This window comes from Helianthus annuus, unplaced genomic scaffold (genome assembly GCF_002127325.2).
Source record: "Helianthus annuus cultivar XRQ/B unplaced genomic scaffold, HanXRQr2.0-SUNRISE HanXRQChr00c117, whole genome shotgun sequence".
NCBI lineage: Eukaryota > Viridiplantae > Streptophyta > Magnoliopsida > Asterales > Asteraceae > Helianthus > Helianthus annuus.
The window spans coordinates 1-15,637 of record NW_023395633.1 but is presented as its reverse complement, the minus strand read 5'-3'; the positions used below and the strand labels follow the sequence as shown (position 1 = coordinate 15,637).

Sequence of the window (15,637 nt, the reverse complement as noted above, 5' to 3'; positions counted from 1 at the left end):
ATATAAGAGTTAAATGCTATTTTTGTCTCGGTGGTTTGGACCATTTTGTCAATTTAGTTCAAATGTTTCATTTTTCGCGTGTGGGTCAAAAAACGGTTTCACTGTTGGCATTTTAGTCCACTGGGTTAATTTCATCTATTTTTTCTCTTAACGAGAAGGACAATTCAGACATTTTATATGTAACTTTGTTAACCAGAAGGGCAATTCGGCCATTGTCATTAACAGAAAAAATGAATGAAGTTAACCCAATAGACTAAAATAGCAACGGTGAAACCTTAAGACAAAAAATAAAACTTTTGGACTAAATCCGCAAAATGGAGCAAACCATCTAGTCTAAAATGAGATTCAACTCCAAATATAATCTCCCCAACTTAATTTCCCAAACTAAAATTCCAAATTCCCGCTAGTATTTTTATATCTTTCCGCCTAAATTTCCTTTACCCTCCCAAAATCCAAATTACTTCTCATTTCCAATCCCCAGTTAATAAAAAACACAAATACACAGAGCTTTATCCTTCAGTTGAAAACCCTAGCGCCTACCACTACCATCTTCACAACAGCTCGAATCATCTTCAGGTTTCACTACCATGTGGAAACCATACCAAGGAGATGCTAAACCCTTTTCCAACTCGGTCACCGTCAGCTACCTTTTCGGTCTCCAATTCCATTCTTTCTCTACTATCATTATTATTACCATCCAGTCTTCGTTTAATCTTCTCATTAACTTAAGATCTGGTTTGAATTTTGCAGGAATTAAGCCCGGGATGAAAGGCTCATTGATGGTCATCGGAGGCTTGATCGGATTTATTTGTACCGGAACTCCAGTTGACGTTTGATGGGTTTCTTCCCCAACTATGGTAAGTTATGCGTACCAGAACTCTACTAGACGTTTAATGGAGTAATTTTCCCCTTTCCCCAATTTTTCAATCCAGGGTTTTGTTTCGTGGGAAAACGACTCGAAATTTTGACAACATCAACGACTATGAAAATTTCACCGACAGCTATTGACTTAGAAGTAAACTCGGTCTTCCTTCCTTCTTTCATCACCATATTTAACGTTAACACCCTCTCTACTATGCACAATCAACCCTTCAAGACGCATTTTCAGCTGTTTACAGGTATTTCTGCAACACCCATTTGCGTTTCTTGATTGTGTGGTTATAGTTCTTGTAAGTAAATGAAGAAATTGCACTTAGGTTGCCTTTTAATTGAAGTTTTCTGATGGCGAAAATGTTGAAATTGCTATGGTTTAGAAAGTATGGTTTCATGCCCACCAAGTGTTTGATGATCTGCTTACTCGGTTGTGACGTTTGGATTGACATGCTTTTGTTGTCAGTTGTTGTGTTTTACCTGTGTTTGCTAGTAAGTCAATACATGATTACTTTATTTTGATATATATGTATATATATGGCTTGTTTGTTAAGCACTTTTATAAAATAAAGTTGCAACTACTAGTCCAGTAGATTTGAGATGTCATGCCTATATGTTTAAACAAGTGGTTGTGTGTATGTGTGATATGGGGTTGGGGGGGGGGGGGGGTCAGGGTTTTAAATCATCTAAATCATTTCTCACTGCATTTCCTTATGAAGTTCTTGCAATGTTGAACAAGAGACCTACTTCTTAGTGCGGTAGCTAAAAGGATTATCACCAAAACTCATATATACTTTTTTTTAATGCCGGTAAGGGACTTTAAAGGGTTAATTTAGGAGCATGAAAAACCCTTGTGGATGCTATTCTCAGATGGTGAAAGTGGTAATAACTTGCTAAGTACACATAGTAATATGCATAATATTGTATTATTCAGTCTCCATCAATGATTTGTGGCTCAGATATGTAAATAATAAGCCTCTTTTGGCTAATTAAACATCACTCGTGATTATTGGATGGATGTGCATTTTATCATTATCCTCTTACATTGCCTTATTTTTTGTTGAACCTACAGGAGGATTTTTATAGAAACCACAAGAAGATTAACTGATTTAAGGGAAAGGTAATGTAATTGTGTAGATCCATCCATATATATGCGTATATTTAATGGAAAGGTAATGTAATTATGTAGATCCATATATATAATATATATATATATATATATGCGTATTAAATACTAGTGAGTAATGATTGTATATGCGTATTAAATACTAGTGAGTAAGACTTTACCTTTGCCAATGGACCACCACCACATTGGTAACTTGGATAAACTTAGGGGGGGAGGGGTGGTTCACTAGTGATAGTTTCTATCACTCACAAGCACCATTCAAGTTCCGCCATGTCATCAACCATTTTTCCATCACTCACAACCCTTTTTTAGTGGGGGTGGTCATCACTCACCACCATACCCAACAATTTCCCCCCAACCAATAATTCCACTCACAAAACAAAACCATCACGCGTTGAAAAAATAACGAAAATGGATTTTTGTTCATATATAACGCGTTATCTAAATGAGGCGGGGTGGGAAAAATAAAATATCATTCGTTATACTTTTGCCATCACTCGTTATAATGCTACCGCCCCGTGTGCCCTTATTTGACACGTTAATAATTCAGAGAGGCATTTTTTCATATTGTGACGTTAAAATGCCCGTCCACCGGACGAGTATAGAACTAGTTATATATAGCTTTTGACTGCATCAAAATGAATCGAGATTGATTTTTACCCGTGGTTCTTGAAATATATTGGCATCTTAATCATTTCTCATTAAGGCATATGCTATGAGCTTGGTTTAAAAAAGCGTGCTTTAAGCGAGCTTCCGAATTTCATATGGAATTTTCAAGTTTGCAACTTAGTTTAAATGGGGGCCTGTTTCAGTTTGAACCCTGCGGACACGTTTGTCTAAGCAGGTCGTGTTCGTGTCGACCTCACTCGTTAGCGAGTTGACCTATTTAACTGGTTTATTTTTACAAATTTATGTATAAAATATGTGTTTTATCTGATCGCTAAAATTGATAGGGTGATTTATGCCGAATTTAGAACTTTCCGTGTCTTTATCCTTATTACATCACATGCACTTTGTTTCTTCAGACACCGGAGCAATAATGGCAGTGGCATCAGCGTCTATGTTAGTAGCATTGAAGACTTTCTTCATTGTATCGGCATGGGTAATGGCATATGTGCTTGTTTACTCATTTGCTGCGGATGGCCAAGTCTCTTGTTTCCAGCCAAGCAAATGGTAATCTTTGTGAACAAGCTAGAACTATATATTTGTTCTTCTGATGATGAATGTTTCAATCGTTTGTCAAATTTATGGCAGGTGGATGCAAGTGGCAGAGTATGATTATATTGTGATTATACTTCCTATAATGGTAAGCAAGTTTATTTAAAATTTTCAAGGCTAAGTTATTGTTTGTTTGATATTTAAGTATTCCCTAAAGATAATAGCCCCTATTTATACTAACAAAACTACCTTTTAAAGCTACATGTCGGATCGTGTCGTTGTTTTACACAAGTACCGAAATAACATGCTAATCCGATGTCACTTTATTTGCGTTGTTTTTATACTATAACTCGTTAGAGCAGCGTTATATTTTGTTTGGAATGCACATGTTTCTGTTTTAGTTTTCTAGCTAATTCATATTGAATGGTTATATACTGGTAATCTTTAGGCGTTTTTCTACAAGGAATCAAGCTGGATCAAGAGAATTGTTTTTTTAATTATATAATTTTTTTGTGACAGGTAATTTCTATATACATTATGGAATCTGTACATGTTTGAGTTGGTCTTATATTCTAGTTTGTTTCCCTTTTACAGCTTTGTTAACTGTGGATACATTGCTATGCTGTTCCACTAATTGTCACCTGAAGAGTCTATGAAAGATCCATTATACGTTGTGCTAGCGAGATGTCAAAACCGGTAAGAATGGAGGACAATTCATATATATCCTGCTTAAAATAGGCCTGTTATCAAAATGGATTCAAAATGGGATCAGCTGTGCGGGTCAAAATTGTCACACCCCCAAATTCCACCTGCGGATAACACCCGCTTCGAGGGCGTGACTGACCAGGATCCAGCCACCAATTATACTGAATAATTAAGTTGATAATCAAGGTAATACTCACTAACCATGAGATTAGCAAATATCAAGTTCAGAGTTTAAAACTTAAATAGCGGAAGCAGAAGTATAATAGTTTAACAAAGTTCATAGTTCATGATAATTAAACCCAACACACGGGTTTTGACAAACACTACACATTCCCAAGCAGCCGCTCCTCAGTCACTAGTTACCTGCAAAGCATGCAGTAAGGGGTCAACAATAATGCTGAGTGAGTTCACTAGTTGTCCAGTTTTAATTACCAAAAACTTGTTTCACCAGTTAATTTATCCGTTTATACATGCCATGGGGAGCTACCCCAAAAGTTAGCGACTAAACTGTTTTTCCAATACCGAACACTAGGTAACCGTTTGCGTTTCCGCAGGATGCCCCGATGTCAATGTTCTATCATCATTGACGGATGCCTGAGTACATTAGTTCACGACCGATCCCATACCATGGCACGGTGTGAGGTTGGTAAAACCTAAATAGCGCTATCAACTAATAACCCGTTCGCCTGGCCCCGGCGACTAATCGGTATTATGTAGTAGGGACTTGAGTGATAGAGTTGCGTTTAGTGCCGTTTGGTTGCATTCCGTATAAACAGTAATTAACTAAAAGGTTTCCCAATACAAGGGAAGGAAAAGTAAGTTTGTTCCCAGTAACTAGGGAAGGAAAGTGAATGGTATCCCCTTTACAAGGGGATTGGGTTGTTTTCGTCTCATGTCCCAAACCACCGGGACGCATGCTTTTAAGTTGTGAACTCACCTTGGGTTGCTCGGTATGTATTTTACTTGGTCAAGTATGCCGGTCACCACGTCCTAGCATGGTTACCAGTATAGGTCAGGTCGGGGTACAAGTAATCATGTACAGTAACACGTATAAACACATTTAGCATACAAACATACAAACAGTTGGGTTATTGGGCCTGCCTAACATCTACACAACAAACAGTAACAGATACGCATGCGGTCCAGTCAACAGTTAGCCCAACAAGTCTTTCGGCCCAATAACACTAAGGCAGCCCAGTCGAGACTAGGGTGGTTTCGACTCGTAATGCATGGTTTCGAGTCGCAACCGGGGGATTCCGACTCGCAACCCTGGTTACGGTTCATCATGCCTGGTCTCGAGTCGCAACCAAGGAATGCTGACTCGCAACCCTGGTTTCGGTTCATCATGCCTGGTCTCGAGTGTGCTGCTTGCGAGTCGCAACAAGGAAATTTCGACGAATCACAATCTGGTCTCGAGTCGTAACCAAAGGTTCCGACTCGCAACCGCGATTTCGTGCATTGATTCTTCTAGAACCCGTCCTATTGTACGATCCAATGATATTGCATTTTCATGTAATTTGTGTACTATTCCCACTAAACATGTTTTGTTGTCTGAATATACACCAAAACAGATCAAACAAGCAGAATTTCAAATATTCATGTAACATTCAAGCTGTTCATCATAATATTCATTCTTTCAGCCAAAATAAACCTATCTTGACTGTTTTATCCGAAACTATTATCAAGAATAATATGTAGTTATGCAATCACTAAGGTCATCAAAATTATCAACACATGATCTAACTATCAAGGCAACTAGCAAGAATACCATGAAAACAAGATCTCTATCATTTCTATCTCTATCATTTCTTGGCATAAATCCATCATTTAATTCATACAAGCTCATCCGTAACATCTAAGCATATTTTTCACATAATTTGTCTCATTTAAAAGCTCTAGCACTTATCAATTATATAGACATACACCCACAAACTAACCGGATGGATATGGAGGTATGGAAAGTGGTTGAAGGAAGTTCCAAGTGTCCCGTGTGAGAGTGAGAGCTTGTGTTCGAGAGCTTGATGTTGTCGGCTTGATCCGAGGGGTGTGGTCTCCGGTAGAGTTCAAGAGGGAATGAGAGGATGATGGTGAATGTGGGTGTTTGTAGGGTTTTAGGGTTTAAGTGTGAGAGGAGGGTGTGAGAGGAGTGTTGTAAAAATGGTTAAGGGAGGGGAGGGTCGGTTTATATAGTGTCACGAGTGGGTTAGGGTGTGGTTGCGACTTGGGCTTCCATATGGCCCAATCCAAACCGGCAACCGGCCCTTAATATGTGTACTGTTCACTCGAGACCAAGGGTTTCGAGTTGACTCATGGTTGCGACTCCCTTATCAATTATATATACACACTCATACACACATATATATATATAGATATACATACACATATTAATACATACATGTTATCTCAATTAGCACGCCACGATGTTCACAAACTTTCATTTAATATAACTCGCGCTTGTATATATACAAGTAGGTTGAATACAGAAATGGTTGCTCGGGAAAACCCGAAGTGTCACATTATCCCCAAGTTTTAAGAACTTTCGTCCCGAAAGTTAAGGCAGTCACCGGTAAGCTAGTGTAAGTGAAAACGTTTCAACGGGGTGTCACATCATCCCCCCGTTAGTTTGGAATTTCGTCCCGAAATTCGGCCGCAGCTTCAGTGCTGGGATTTTCGTTAGGGAACAGCCGGGGATACTTGTGCTTCATCTGGTCTTCTCGCTCCCAGGTAAACTCTGGGCCGCGTTGCGAGTTCCAACGGACTCGTACAAGAGGTATTTGGCTACGTTTGAGGATTTTGATCTCTCGATCCGTGATCTCAATCGGTTCCTCAGTGAAGTGTAGCTGTTCGTGAATAGTCAGTTCCTTGAAAGGAATTACGAGCGTTTCATCTGATAGACACTTCTTCAGATTAGATACGTGAAAAACGTTGTGTACCGTACTCAGTTCCTCAGGCAGGTTCAATCTATAAGCAACCTTACCGATTTTCTCGGTAATTTCGAATGGTCCGATATATCGCGGATTAAGCTTGCCCCGTTTACCAAAGCGAACCACACCCTTCCAGGGTGAGACTTTAAGTAGAACCCGGTCACCGACCTGGAATTCCAATGGTTTCCTACGCTTATCAGCGTAACTCTTCTGACGGTCACGAGCTGCCGCCATGCGTTGTCTGATCTGGGCAATCTTTTCCGTTGTATCTACCACCATCTCTGGGCCCGTGATTTGACTATCACCGACTTCCGCCCAGCAGAGAGGTGACCGGCATTTACGACCGTACAATGCCTCAAAAGGTGCTGCCTGAATACTAGTGTGGTAGCTGTTGTTATAAGAGAACTCTACCAGCGGTAGATGCTTCTCCCAATTCTTGCCAAAATCGATCACACACGCTCTAAGCATGTCTTCTAGAGTCTGGATGGTGCGTTCGGACTGTCCATCCGTTTGCGGGTGATAAGCGGTGCTCATGTCCAAACGTGAGCCAAAGGATTTGTGCATAGCTTGCCATAATTCCGAAGTAAAACGAGCGTCTCGGTCGGAAATAATTGAGGTTGGCACCCCGTGCCTCGAAACTACTTCCTTTAAGTAAATCTCCGCCAAGGTAGAAAACTTGTCTGTTTCCTTAATAGCCAGAAAGTGCGCGGACTTGGTCAATCGATCTACTATTACCCAAATAGTATCATTTCCGCGTTGAGACCTAGGTAGCCCTGTAACAAAATCCATGGAAATTTGCTCCCATTTCCATTTCGGGATTTCTGGTTGTTGGAGTAGGCCTGCTGGCTTCTGGTACTCTGTCTTGACTCTTGCGCAAGTCAAACATTTGCTGACGTATGTTGCTATGTGGGACTTCATGCCAGGCCACCAATATGTAGTCTTCAAATCGTGGTACATTTTGTCCGAACCAGGATGTACTGAATAGCGGGACTTGTGGGCTTCGTCCATCACGAGTTCACGTAAGTCTCCATAGAGAGGGACCCAAATGCGCCCTGTTACATAGTAAGCGCCATCTTCCTTCTGTTCTAATCGCTGTCTCGATCCTCGCAGAGACTCAGCCCTGATGTTTTCCGGCTTCAATGCTTCGACATGAGCATGTCGGATCTGGGTAGGGAGGTTAGACTGGATGGTAAGTTGCAATGCTCGCACACGCTTTGGTATAGTGTCCTTTCGGCTGAGGGCGTCCGCCACGACATTGGCCTTGCCCGGATGGTACTTGATGGCGCATTCGTAGTCATTCAAGAGTTCGACCCAGCGGCGTTGTCGCATGTTCAACTCCTTTTGCCTAAAGATATGCTCGAGACTCCTGTGATCGGTGTAGATAGTGCACTTGGTACCGTACAGGTAATGTCTCCATATCTTAAGGGCAAAAATCACTGCTCCCAATTCCAAATCATGCGTAGTGTAGTTCCTTTCATGCGTCTTAAGTTGTCGAGAGGCGTAGGCAATAACTTTCTCGCGTTGCATTAACACGCAACCGAGCCCATGGATAGACGCATCGCAGTAAACCACAAAGTCGTCAGTGCCTTCCGGCAACGAGAGAATAGGAGCGCTACAGAGGTTATCCTTTAGCCTTTGAAAGGCCGACTCCTGAGCTTCATTCCACTTGTAAACAATGCCTTTCTGAGTGAGTATAGTGAGGGGTTGTGCAATCTTTGAGAATCCCTGAATGAATCTGCGGTAGTAGCCTGCCAAACCCAAGAATTGGCGAACTTCAGTGGGAGTCTTAGGCGTAGGCCAGTTCTTTATTGATTCGATCTTAGCTGGGTCAACATGAATTCCGTCCTTGTTGACCACATGCCCAAGGAAATGGACCTCTCGAAGCCAAAAGTCGCACTTCGAGAACTTGGCGTACAATTGCTCCTTGCGTAAGAGTTCGAGGATAAGGCGTAGGTGTCGTTCATGCTCTTCTTGACTTTTCGAGTAGATCAGGATGTCGTCGATAAACACAATCACGAATTTGTCGAGGTAAGGCTTGCACACTCGGTTCATGAGGTCCATGAAAACCGCAGGTGCGTTAGTCATTCCAAAAGGCATAACGAGGAACTCGTAATGACCATAACGAGTTCTGAATGCAGTCTTAGAGATGTCTTCATTACGAACTCTCAGCTGATGATAGCCTGATCGCAGGTCAATCTTAGAATAGTAGCTCGATCCTTGCAACTGATCGAATAGGTCGTCGATACGCGGGAGAGGGTAACGATTCTTGATGGTGACCTTGTTCAACTCACGATAGTCGATGCACATTCGGAACGTGCCATCCTTCTTCTTGACAAAGAGTACTGGGGCTCCCCAGGGTGATGAACTAGGACGGATAAATCCTTTATCCAATAGTTCCTGTAGTTGCGTAGAGAGTTCCTTCAGTTCTGCAGGGGCTAGACGGTACGGTGCACGAGCTATGGGTGCTGCTCCGGGAGCTAGCTCGATTTGGAATTCGACCTGACGGTGGGGAGGGAGTCCAGGTAGATCCTCAGGAAATACCTCGGGATAGTCACGTACTATAGGAAAATCTTCAATCCTCTTTTTCCTTTCGTGAGTGTCGGTAACAAGTGCTAGGATAGCGGTGTGCCCTTTCTGTAAACACTTCTGGGCTTTTAAAAGCGAGATAACGCCTGTGACTTCTCCACCCTTGTTGCCTCGCACGATGAGGGGTTGGCCAGAACAGCGAGGAATACGAACCGCTTTCTCTTGACAGAGGATCTCAGCGCGATGCTTGGATAACCAATCCATACCGATGACAACGTCGAAGCTTCCAAGCTTGACAGGGAAAAGATCGATACTATACATGTGGCCAGACAATTCTAACGTGCAGTCGTGGATCACATGCGTGGCCTCGATGTTCCCACCATTGGCTATCTCGACGACGTGCTTAGAACTTAATAACGCAGGCGGGTGCTTAAGTTTCTTACTAATGCGAAGGGATACATAACTGGCATCGGCACCGGAATCAAATAACACAGAAACAAAACGATCATCAAGTAGGAACTTACCCGCCACGACGTTGGGGTCGTTCCTTGCTTCTCCAGCTCCAATCACGAAAGCTCTTCCCCTTGCACCATTCCCAGCATTGTTGTTTTGCTCATTGTTCCCAGCTCCCTGATTGTTGTTGCGATTCTGATTCAGCTCAGGGCAATCCTTTCGCATGTGCCCTGTTGCCCCGCATTTAAAACATGCTCGGTTGTTTCCCTGCTGCTGTTGCTGTTGGGGTTGTTGCTAATTCTGCCTTGCTGGGAACTGACTTCTACAATCCTTGGCTTCGTGCCCCATCTTGTGGCATCGCTGACACTGACCCCTGTTGCATGCCCCATTGTGGTGCCTGTTACACTTGTTGCACTTAGGGTAGCTTCCCCGGTAGCCACCCTGTTGCTGAGTGCCCTTGTTGTTGTCAGTTTTCCTTTGCTGAGCTGGGGCCTGAGTGGAGTTAGCATCTTTGCCCTGATTTCCATCCCACTTTCGTTTGCCATCACTGGAAGTTCCTTCCGCAGCACTGATCCTTTTGGGCAACCTGCCCTCCTCCACAGCCTAGTTAGTGAGTTTGTGGGCAAGACGGACCACAGGCTGTATGGAAGTGAGGTTGGCCGAGGTTACATGGCTCCTGATTTCTGGGACTAAGCCTTTGATGTACAATTCGATCCTTCGGTACATGGGTCGGGACATGTTTGGGCAAAGAGCAGCATAGTCGTTGGACAGCTTGGTGTAGGTCTCAATCTCTGACCCAACCATCTTGAGTTCATAGTACTCGTCCTCGAGTTTGTGGATGTCATCCCTGTGACAGTACTCTTCCTTGATCATATCCTTGAAATCTTCCCATGCAGTAGCGTTTGCAGTCTCCAAACCAAGCATTTGAATTTGCGCCTTCCACCATGAAAGTGCGCTTCCCTCAAGAGTACCAGTAGCAAACTTCACCCAATTAGCAGGGGAACACTCGCAGACAGCGAAGACAGCTTCGACCTTCTCGATCCAGTGCAGGAGACCTATGGCACCCTCAGTGCCACTGAATGGAAGAGGCTTGCAATCCATGAAGGTCTTGAAGGTACAGACACGTGGTTGCACAGGCGCAGGCTGACCTGTTGTGAGGAGTGAAGCGAAATAGGTTTAGAGGCGAAAAGACGATGTGGCGGTAGGATCTAAACATCCTAAAACAACGAGCTTACCTATAGGGTGAGCTGCGAAAGCTGCAGCCACCGTGTTGAGCAGGTTAGTGAACTGAGCCTGAGTCATGTTGACGTTTCCTCGTCCGCGTCCACTCATTGTCTTCATAATCAGAAAACATAGTATGAGTGTGGTGTCGTAACATAGCGAGAATGAGATAGAAGAGGGGAGGCGTATCTATCTAATCAGGCAAACTAGTACGTATAGTAAAGCAGATAGCATCAAACAAACAAGTAAACATGGGTCCGAGCTATGAGGTCAAATAAGTCGAGCCTTGCACTTGGAGTGTAGTGTCGTCACGAGTCACGGGTTATAGTCTGGTTTTTCTCAAAAAGATTTTCCCCCTTTTAAAAACCAAGTTCACTATAACCAATGGCTCTGATTTCAATCTGTCACACCCCCAAATTCCACCTGCGGATAACACCCGCTTCGAGGGCGTGACTGACCAGGATCCAGCCACCAATTATACTGAATAATTAAGTTGATAATCAAGGTAATACTCACTAACCATGAGATTAGCAAATATCAAGTTCAGAGTTTAAAACTTAAATAGCGGAAGCAGAAGTATAATAGTTTAACAAAGTTCATAGTTCATGATAATTAAACCCAACACACGGGTTTTGACAAACACTACACATTCCCAAGCAGCCGCTCCTCAGTCACTAGTTACCTGCAAAGCATGCAGTAAGGGGTCAACAATAATGCTGAGTGAGTTCACTAGTTGTCCAGTTTTAATTACCAAAAACTTGTTTCACCAGTTAATTTATCCGTTTATACATGCCATGGGGAGCTACCCCAAAAGTTAGCGACTAAACTGTTTTTCCAATACCGAACACTAGGTAACCGTTTGCGTTTCCGCAGGATGCCCCGATGTCAATGTTCTATCATCATTGACGGATGCCTGAGTACATTAGTTCACGACCGATCCCATACCATGGCACGGTGTGAGGTTGGTAAAACCTAAATAGCGCTATCAACTAATAACCCGTTCGCCTGGCCCCGGCGACTAATCGGTATTATGTAGTAGGGACTTGAGTGATAGAGTTGCGTTTAGTGCCGTTTGGTTGCATTCCGTATAAACAGTAATTAACTAAAAGGTTTCCCAATACAAGGGAAGGAAAAGTAAGTTTGTTCCCAGTAACTAGGGAAGGAAAGTGAATGGTATCCCCTTTACAAGGGGATTGGGTTGTTTTCGTCTCATGTCCCAAACCACCGGGACGCATGCTTTTAAGTTGTGAACTCACCTTGGGTTGCTCGGTATGTATTTTACTTGGTCAAGTATGCCGGTCACCACGTCCTAGCATGGTTACCAGTATAGGTCAGGTCGGGGTACAAGTAATCATGTACAGTAACACGTATAAACACATTTAGCATACAAACATACAAACAGTTGGGTTATTGGGCCTGCCTAACATCTACACAACAAACAGTAACAGATACGCATGCGGTCCAGTCAACAGTTAGCCCAACAAGTCTTTCGGCCCAATAACACTAAGGCAGCCCAGTCGAGACTAGGGTGGTTTCGACTCGTAATGCATGGTTTCGAGTCGCAACCGGGGGATTCCGACTCGCAACCCTGGTTACGGTTCATCATGCCTGGTCTCGAGTCGCAACCAAGGAATGCTGACTCGCAACCCTGGTTTCGGTTCATCATGCCTGGTCTCGAGTGTGCTGCTTGCGAGTCGCAACAAGGAAATTTCGACGAATCACAATCTGGTCTCGAGTCGTAACCAAAGGTTCCGACTCGCAACCGCGATTTCGTGCATTGATTCTTCTAGAACCCGTCCTATTGTACGATCCAATGATATTGCATTTTCATGTAATTTGTGTACTATTCCCACTAAACATGTTTTGTTGTCTGAATATACAGCAAAACAGATCAAACAAGCAGAATTTCAAATATTCATGTAACATTCAAGCTGTTCATCATAATATTCATTCTTTCAGCCAAAATAAACCTATCTTGACTGTTTTATCCGAAACTATTATCAAGAATAATATGTAGTTATGCAATCACTAAGGTCATCAAAATTATCAACACATGATCTAACTATCAAGGCAGCTAGCAAGAATACCATGAAAACAAGATCTCTATCATTTCTATCTCTATCATTTCTTGGCATAAATCCATCATTTAATTCATACAAGCTCATCCGTAACATCTAAGCATATTTTTCACATAATTTGTCTCATTTAAAAGCTCTAGCACTTATCAATTATATAGACATACACCCACAAACTAACCGGATGGATATGGAGGTATGGAAAGTGGTTGAAGGAAGTTCCAAGTGTCCCGTGTGAGAGTGAGAGCTTGTGTTCGAGAGCTTGATGTTGTCGGCTTGAACCGAGGGGTGTGGTCTCCGGTAGAGTTCAAGAGGGAATGAGAGGATGATGGTGAATGTGGGTGTTTGTAGGGTTTTAGGGTTTAAGTGTGAGAGGAGGGTGTGAGAGGAGTGTTGTAAAAATGGTTAAGGGAGGGGAGGGTCGGTTTATATAGTGTCACGAGTGGGTTAGGGTGTGGTTGCGACTTGGGCTTCCATATGGCCCAATCCAAACCGGCAACCGGCCCTTAATATGTGTACTGTTCACTCGAGACCAAGGGTTTCGAGTTGACTCATGGTTGCGACTCCCTTATCAATTATATATACACACTCATACACACACACACATATATATATATATATATATATATATATATATATATACATACACATATTAATACATACATGTTATCTCAGTTAGCACGCCACGATGTTCACAAACTTTCATTTAATATAACTCGCGCTTGTATATATACAAGTAGGTTGAATACAGAAATGGTTGCTCGGGAAAACCCGAAGTGTCACAAAAATGGATTGGGTCAGGATAGGTTATTTTTAAACAGGGTTAATTTGATTCGGGTTCAGGTTCACGTCAATTTTGATTTGGGTTAGAAGGGTTCATTTTCAAGGTTTATTTGGTTTGTGTTAGGAGTTTTTACAAAATAAGCACGAGTCAAGATGAGTTTTTATAAAAATTAATTAAAGACCACTCATGTATAAATATGTTTAATAAAAGTAAAATTGCAAGAAACATAAGGAATTGCGTACTTATAATACTTTTTAATAATTTATTAAAATAATTAAGTACAAATAAATAACAACATTTTAATATGATATTTCATTTTTTAATATGTATGTGTGTTTGTATTTTGTTATAAGGGATTTTTACGTTGTTAGTTAGATTTTTGTAGGGTTGTGTTGATCGACCTGTTCGGGTTGATATGTGATGATTACGGTTTTATAATTTTCAGCTTCAAAAAGTTCAGGCGGAACTAGAAAGAGAGTGTGAGGCTCGACAAAACATAGAAGCCCGTTTCGAACTATTTCAACAAGAGCGTGAAAAAGAGCGAGCCGACCAAGACGCATGGCGAAAAAATATGGAAGAAATGGTGAAAAACATCGGAAAGAAGTAAACAAAGCTCTCGTTTTGTTAAGTATTGGAATGTTGGATTAGTTTTGAATCAAAAAACTTGCTCTTAATTAGGATTTTTTTTGTGTGTTTTGGAACTTCTGGAATGTTTTAGAATCTTGCTTGTTGCAAATGTTTTGGAATGTTTTATAATTTTGATTGCTGCTATTTTTTTGGAATATTTTATATTTTGCTGCGTTTTTATACAAAAAATGGTTTTTTAAAATTAAGAATTGTTATTTTGTCACAGATCTTTGTCACAAATCTGTCGCAGAAGAGTTTTATAATTTGTAGGAATTTTGTCGCAGAAGAGTTTTATAATTTGTAGGAATTTTGTCGCAAGAACGTTTTTAACTGTTTATAGGAAATTTGTAGCTACATTAAAAAATATATTTTTAGTTGTAGGAAATTTGTCGCAAACTGTGTTGATAACTTTGTAGGAAATTTGTTGGAAACCGTTAGTTTTGTAGATAATTCGTAGCAAATTGTTTAGAGAAAATTTATAAATTTGTAGGAAACTTGTGGAAAGTTTTATGATTTGTAGGAAATTTTGTCGCAAGAAAGTTTTATAATTTGTAGGAATTTTGTCGCAGAAAAGTTTTATAATTTGTAGGAATTTTGTCGCAAGAACGTTTTATAATTTGTAGGAATTTTGTCGGGAAAATAAAAAAAATATGAATATTTTTTTAATAATGTTATTAATTTTAAAAATAAAATATCATAAAATAATATGAAAAAGGTAAAAACGTGGAAGAATTGTCGGAATTTTGCAAAAAGAGCGATTTGTCAGTATTTTGTAGCAAATTTTGCGACCAGAGATTTTGTAGGAATTTTGTAGGAGATTTTGTCGTATTTTTGTAGCTAATCCGGTTACCCACAAGTTTATTTCCTATGAATTTTTTTGTAGGAAATTTGTAGGTAAGGCCAATTTCAGACAAATTTGCTACAAATTTGGTTGTCACAAACTTGGCAATTTTCTAGTGGTGGTACAATGATCTACATTGTCGCTGTTATATATTATTTAGGCCATTAGAAAGAATAAAAGCATTATATTTATGTTGTTACATGTGCTTTTGTCACACCCCCAATCTCCACGTGTCACCGGTGGGCCCGGTGTGGGGTACAGTGACGTAGTTGGCATCGTCATAGACAATCAACACAATATGATAATGCACAGCGGAAGCAGAATAGA

The 15,637-nt window shown here is 41.2% G+C and overlaps 1 protein-coding gene across 7 annotated transcripts; it reads left to right on the top strand.

Annotated features, from left to right (window-relative positions):
* Positions 1 to 403: 403 nt before the first annotated feature.
* On the top strand, positions 404 to 14,525 carry LOC110904769. 7 transcript variants are annotated; one of them, XR_002572763.2, is made up of 9 exons: positions 414 to 654; positions 751 to 857; positions 933 to 1,118; positions 1,943 to 1,990; positions 3,022 to 3,169; positions 3,251 to 3,302; positions 3,603 to 3,673; positions 3,749 to 3,850; positions 14,288 to 14,525. XR_002572763.2 is itself a non-coding variant. In XM_022150623.2 (8 exons), the coding sequence occupies exons 2-6, from the start codon at positions 836 to 838 to the stop codon at positions 3,657 to 3,659; spliced, it is 465 nt and encodes a 154-aa protein (XP_022006315.1). In that variant the 5' UTR covers positions 410 to 654; positions 751 to 835; the 3' UTR covers positions 3,660 to 3,673; positions 3,749 to 3,850; positions 14,228 to 14,525. The 7 variants fall into 7 exon arrangements, 5 of the variants coding, with proteins under 5 accessions (XP_022006315.1, XP_022006314.1, XP_022006313.1 ...); XR_004887738.1 differs by having other exon boundaries at positions 404 to 654; positions 3,251 to 3,673; positions 14,228 to 14,525; XM_022150623.2 differs by lacking the exon at positions 1,943 to 1,990 and having other exon boundaries at positions 410 to 654; positions 14,228 to 14,525.
* The last annotated feature ends 1,112 nt before the right edge of the window (positions 14,526 to 15,637 follow it).

Coding starts and splice junctions, on each gene's coding strand:
- LOC110904769 (XM_022150623.2), top strand. CDS start 836: ATGGGTTTCTTCCCCAACTATG. Junction 858..932: donor GGGTTTCTTCCCCAACTATG/GTAAGTTATGCG, acceptor TTTTCAATCCAG/GGTTTTGTTTCGTGGGAAAA. Junction 3,303..3,602: donor TGATTATACTTCCTATAATG/GTAAGCAAGTTT, acceptor GGTAATCTTTAG/GCGTTTTTCTACAAGGAATC.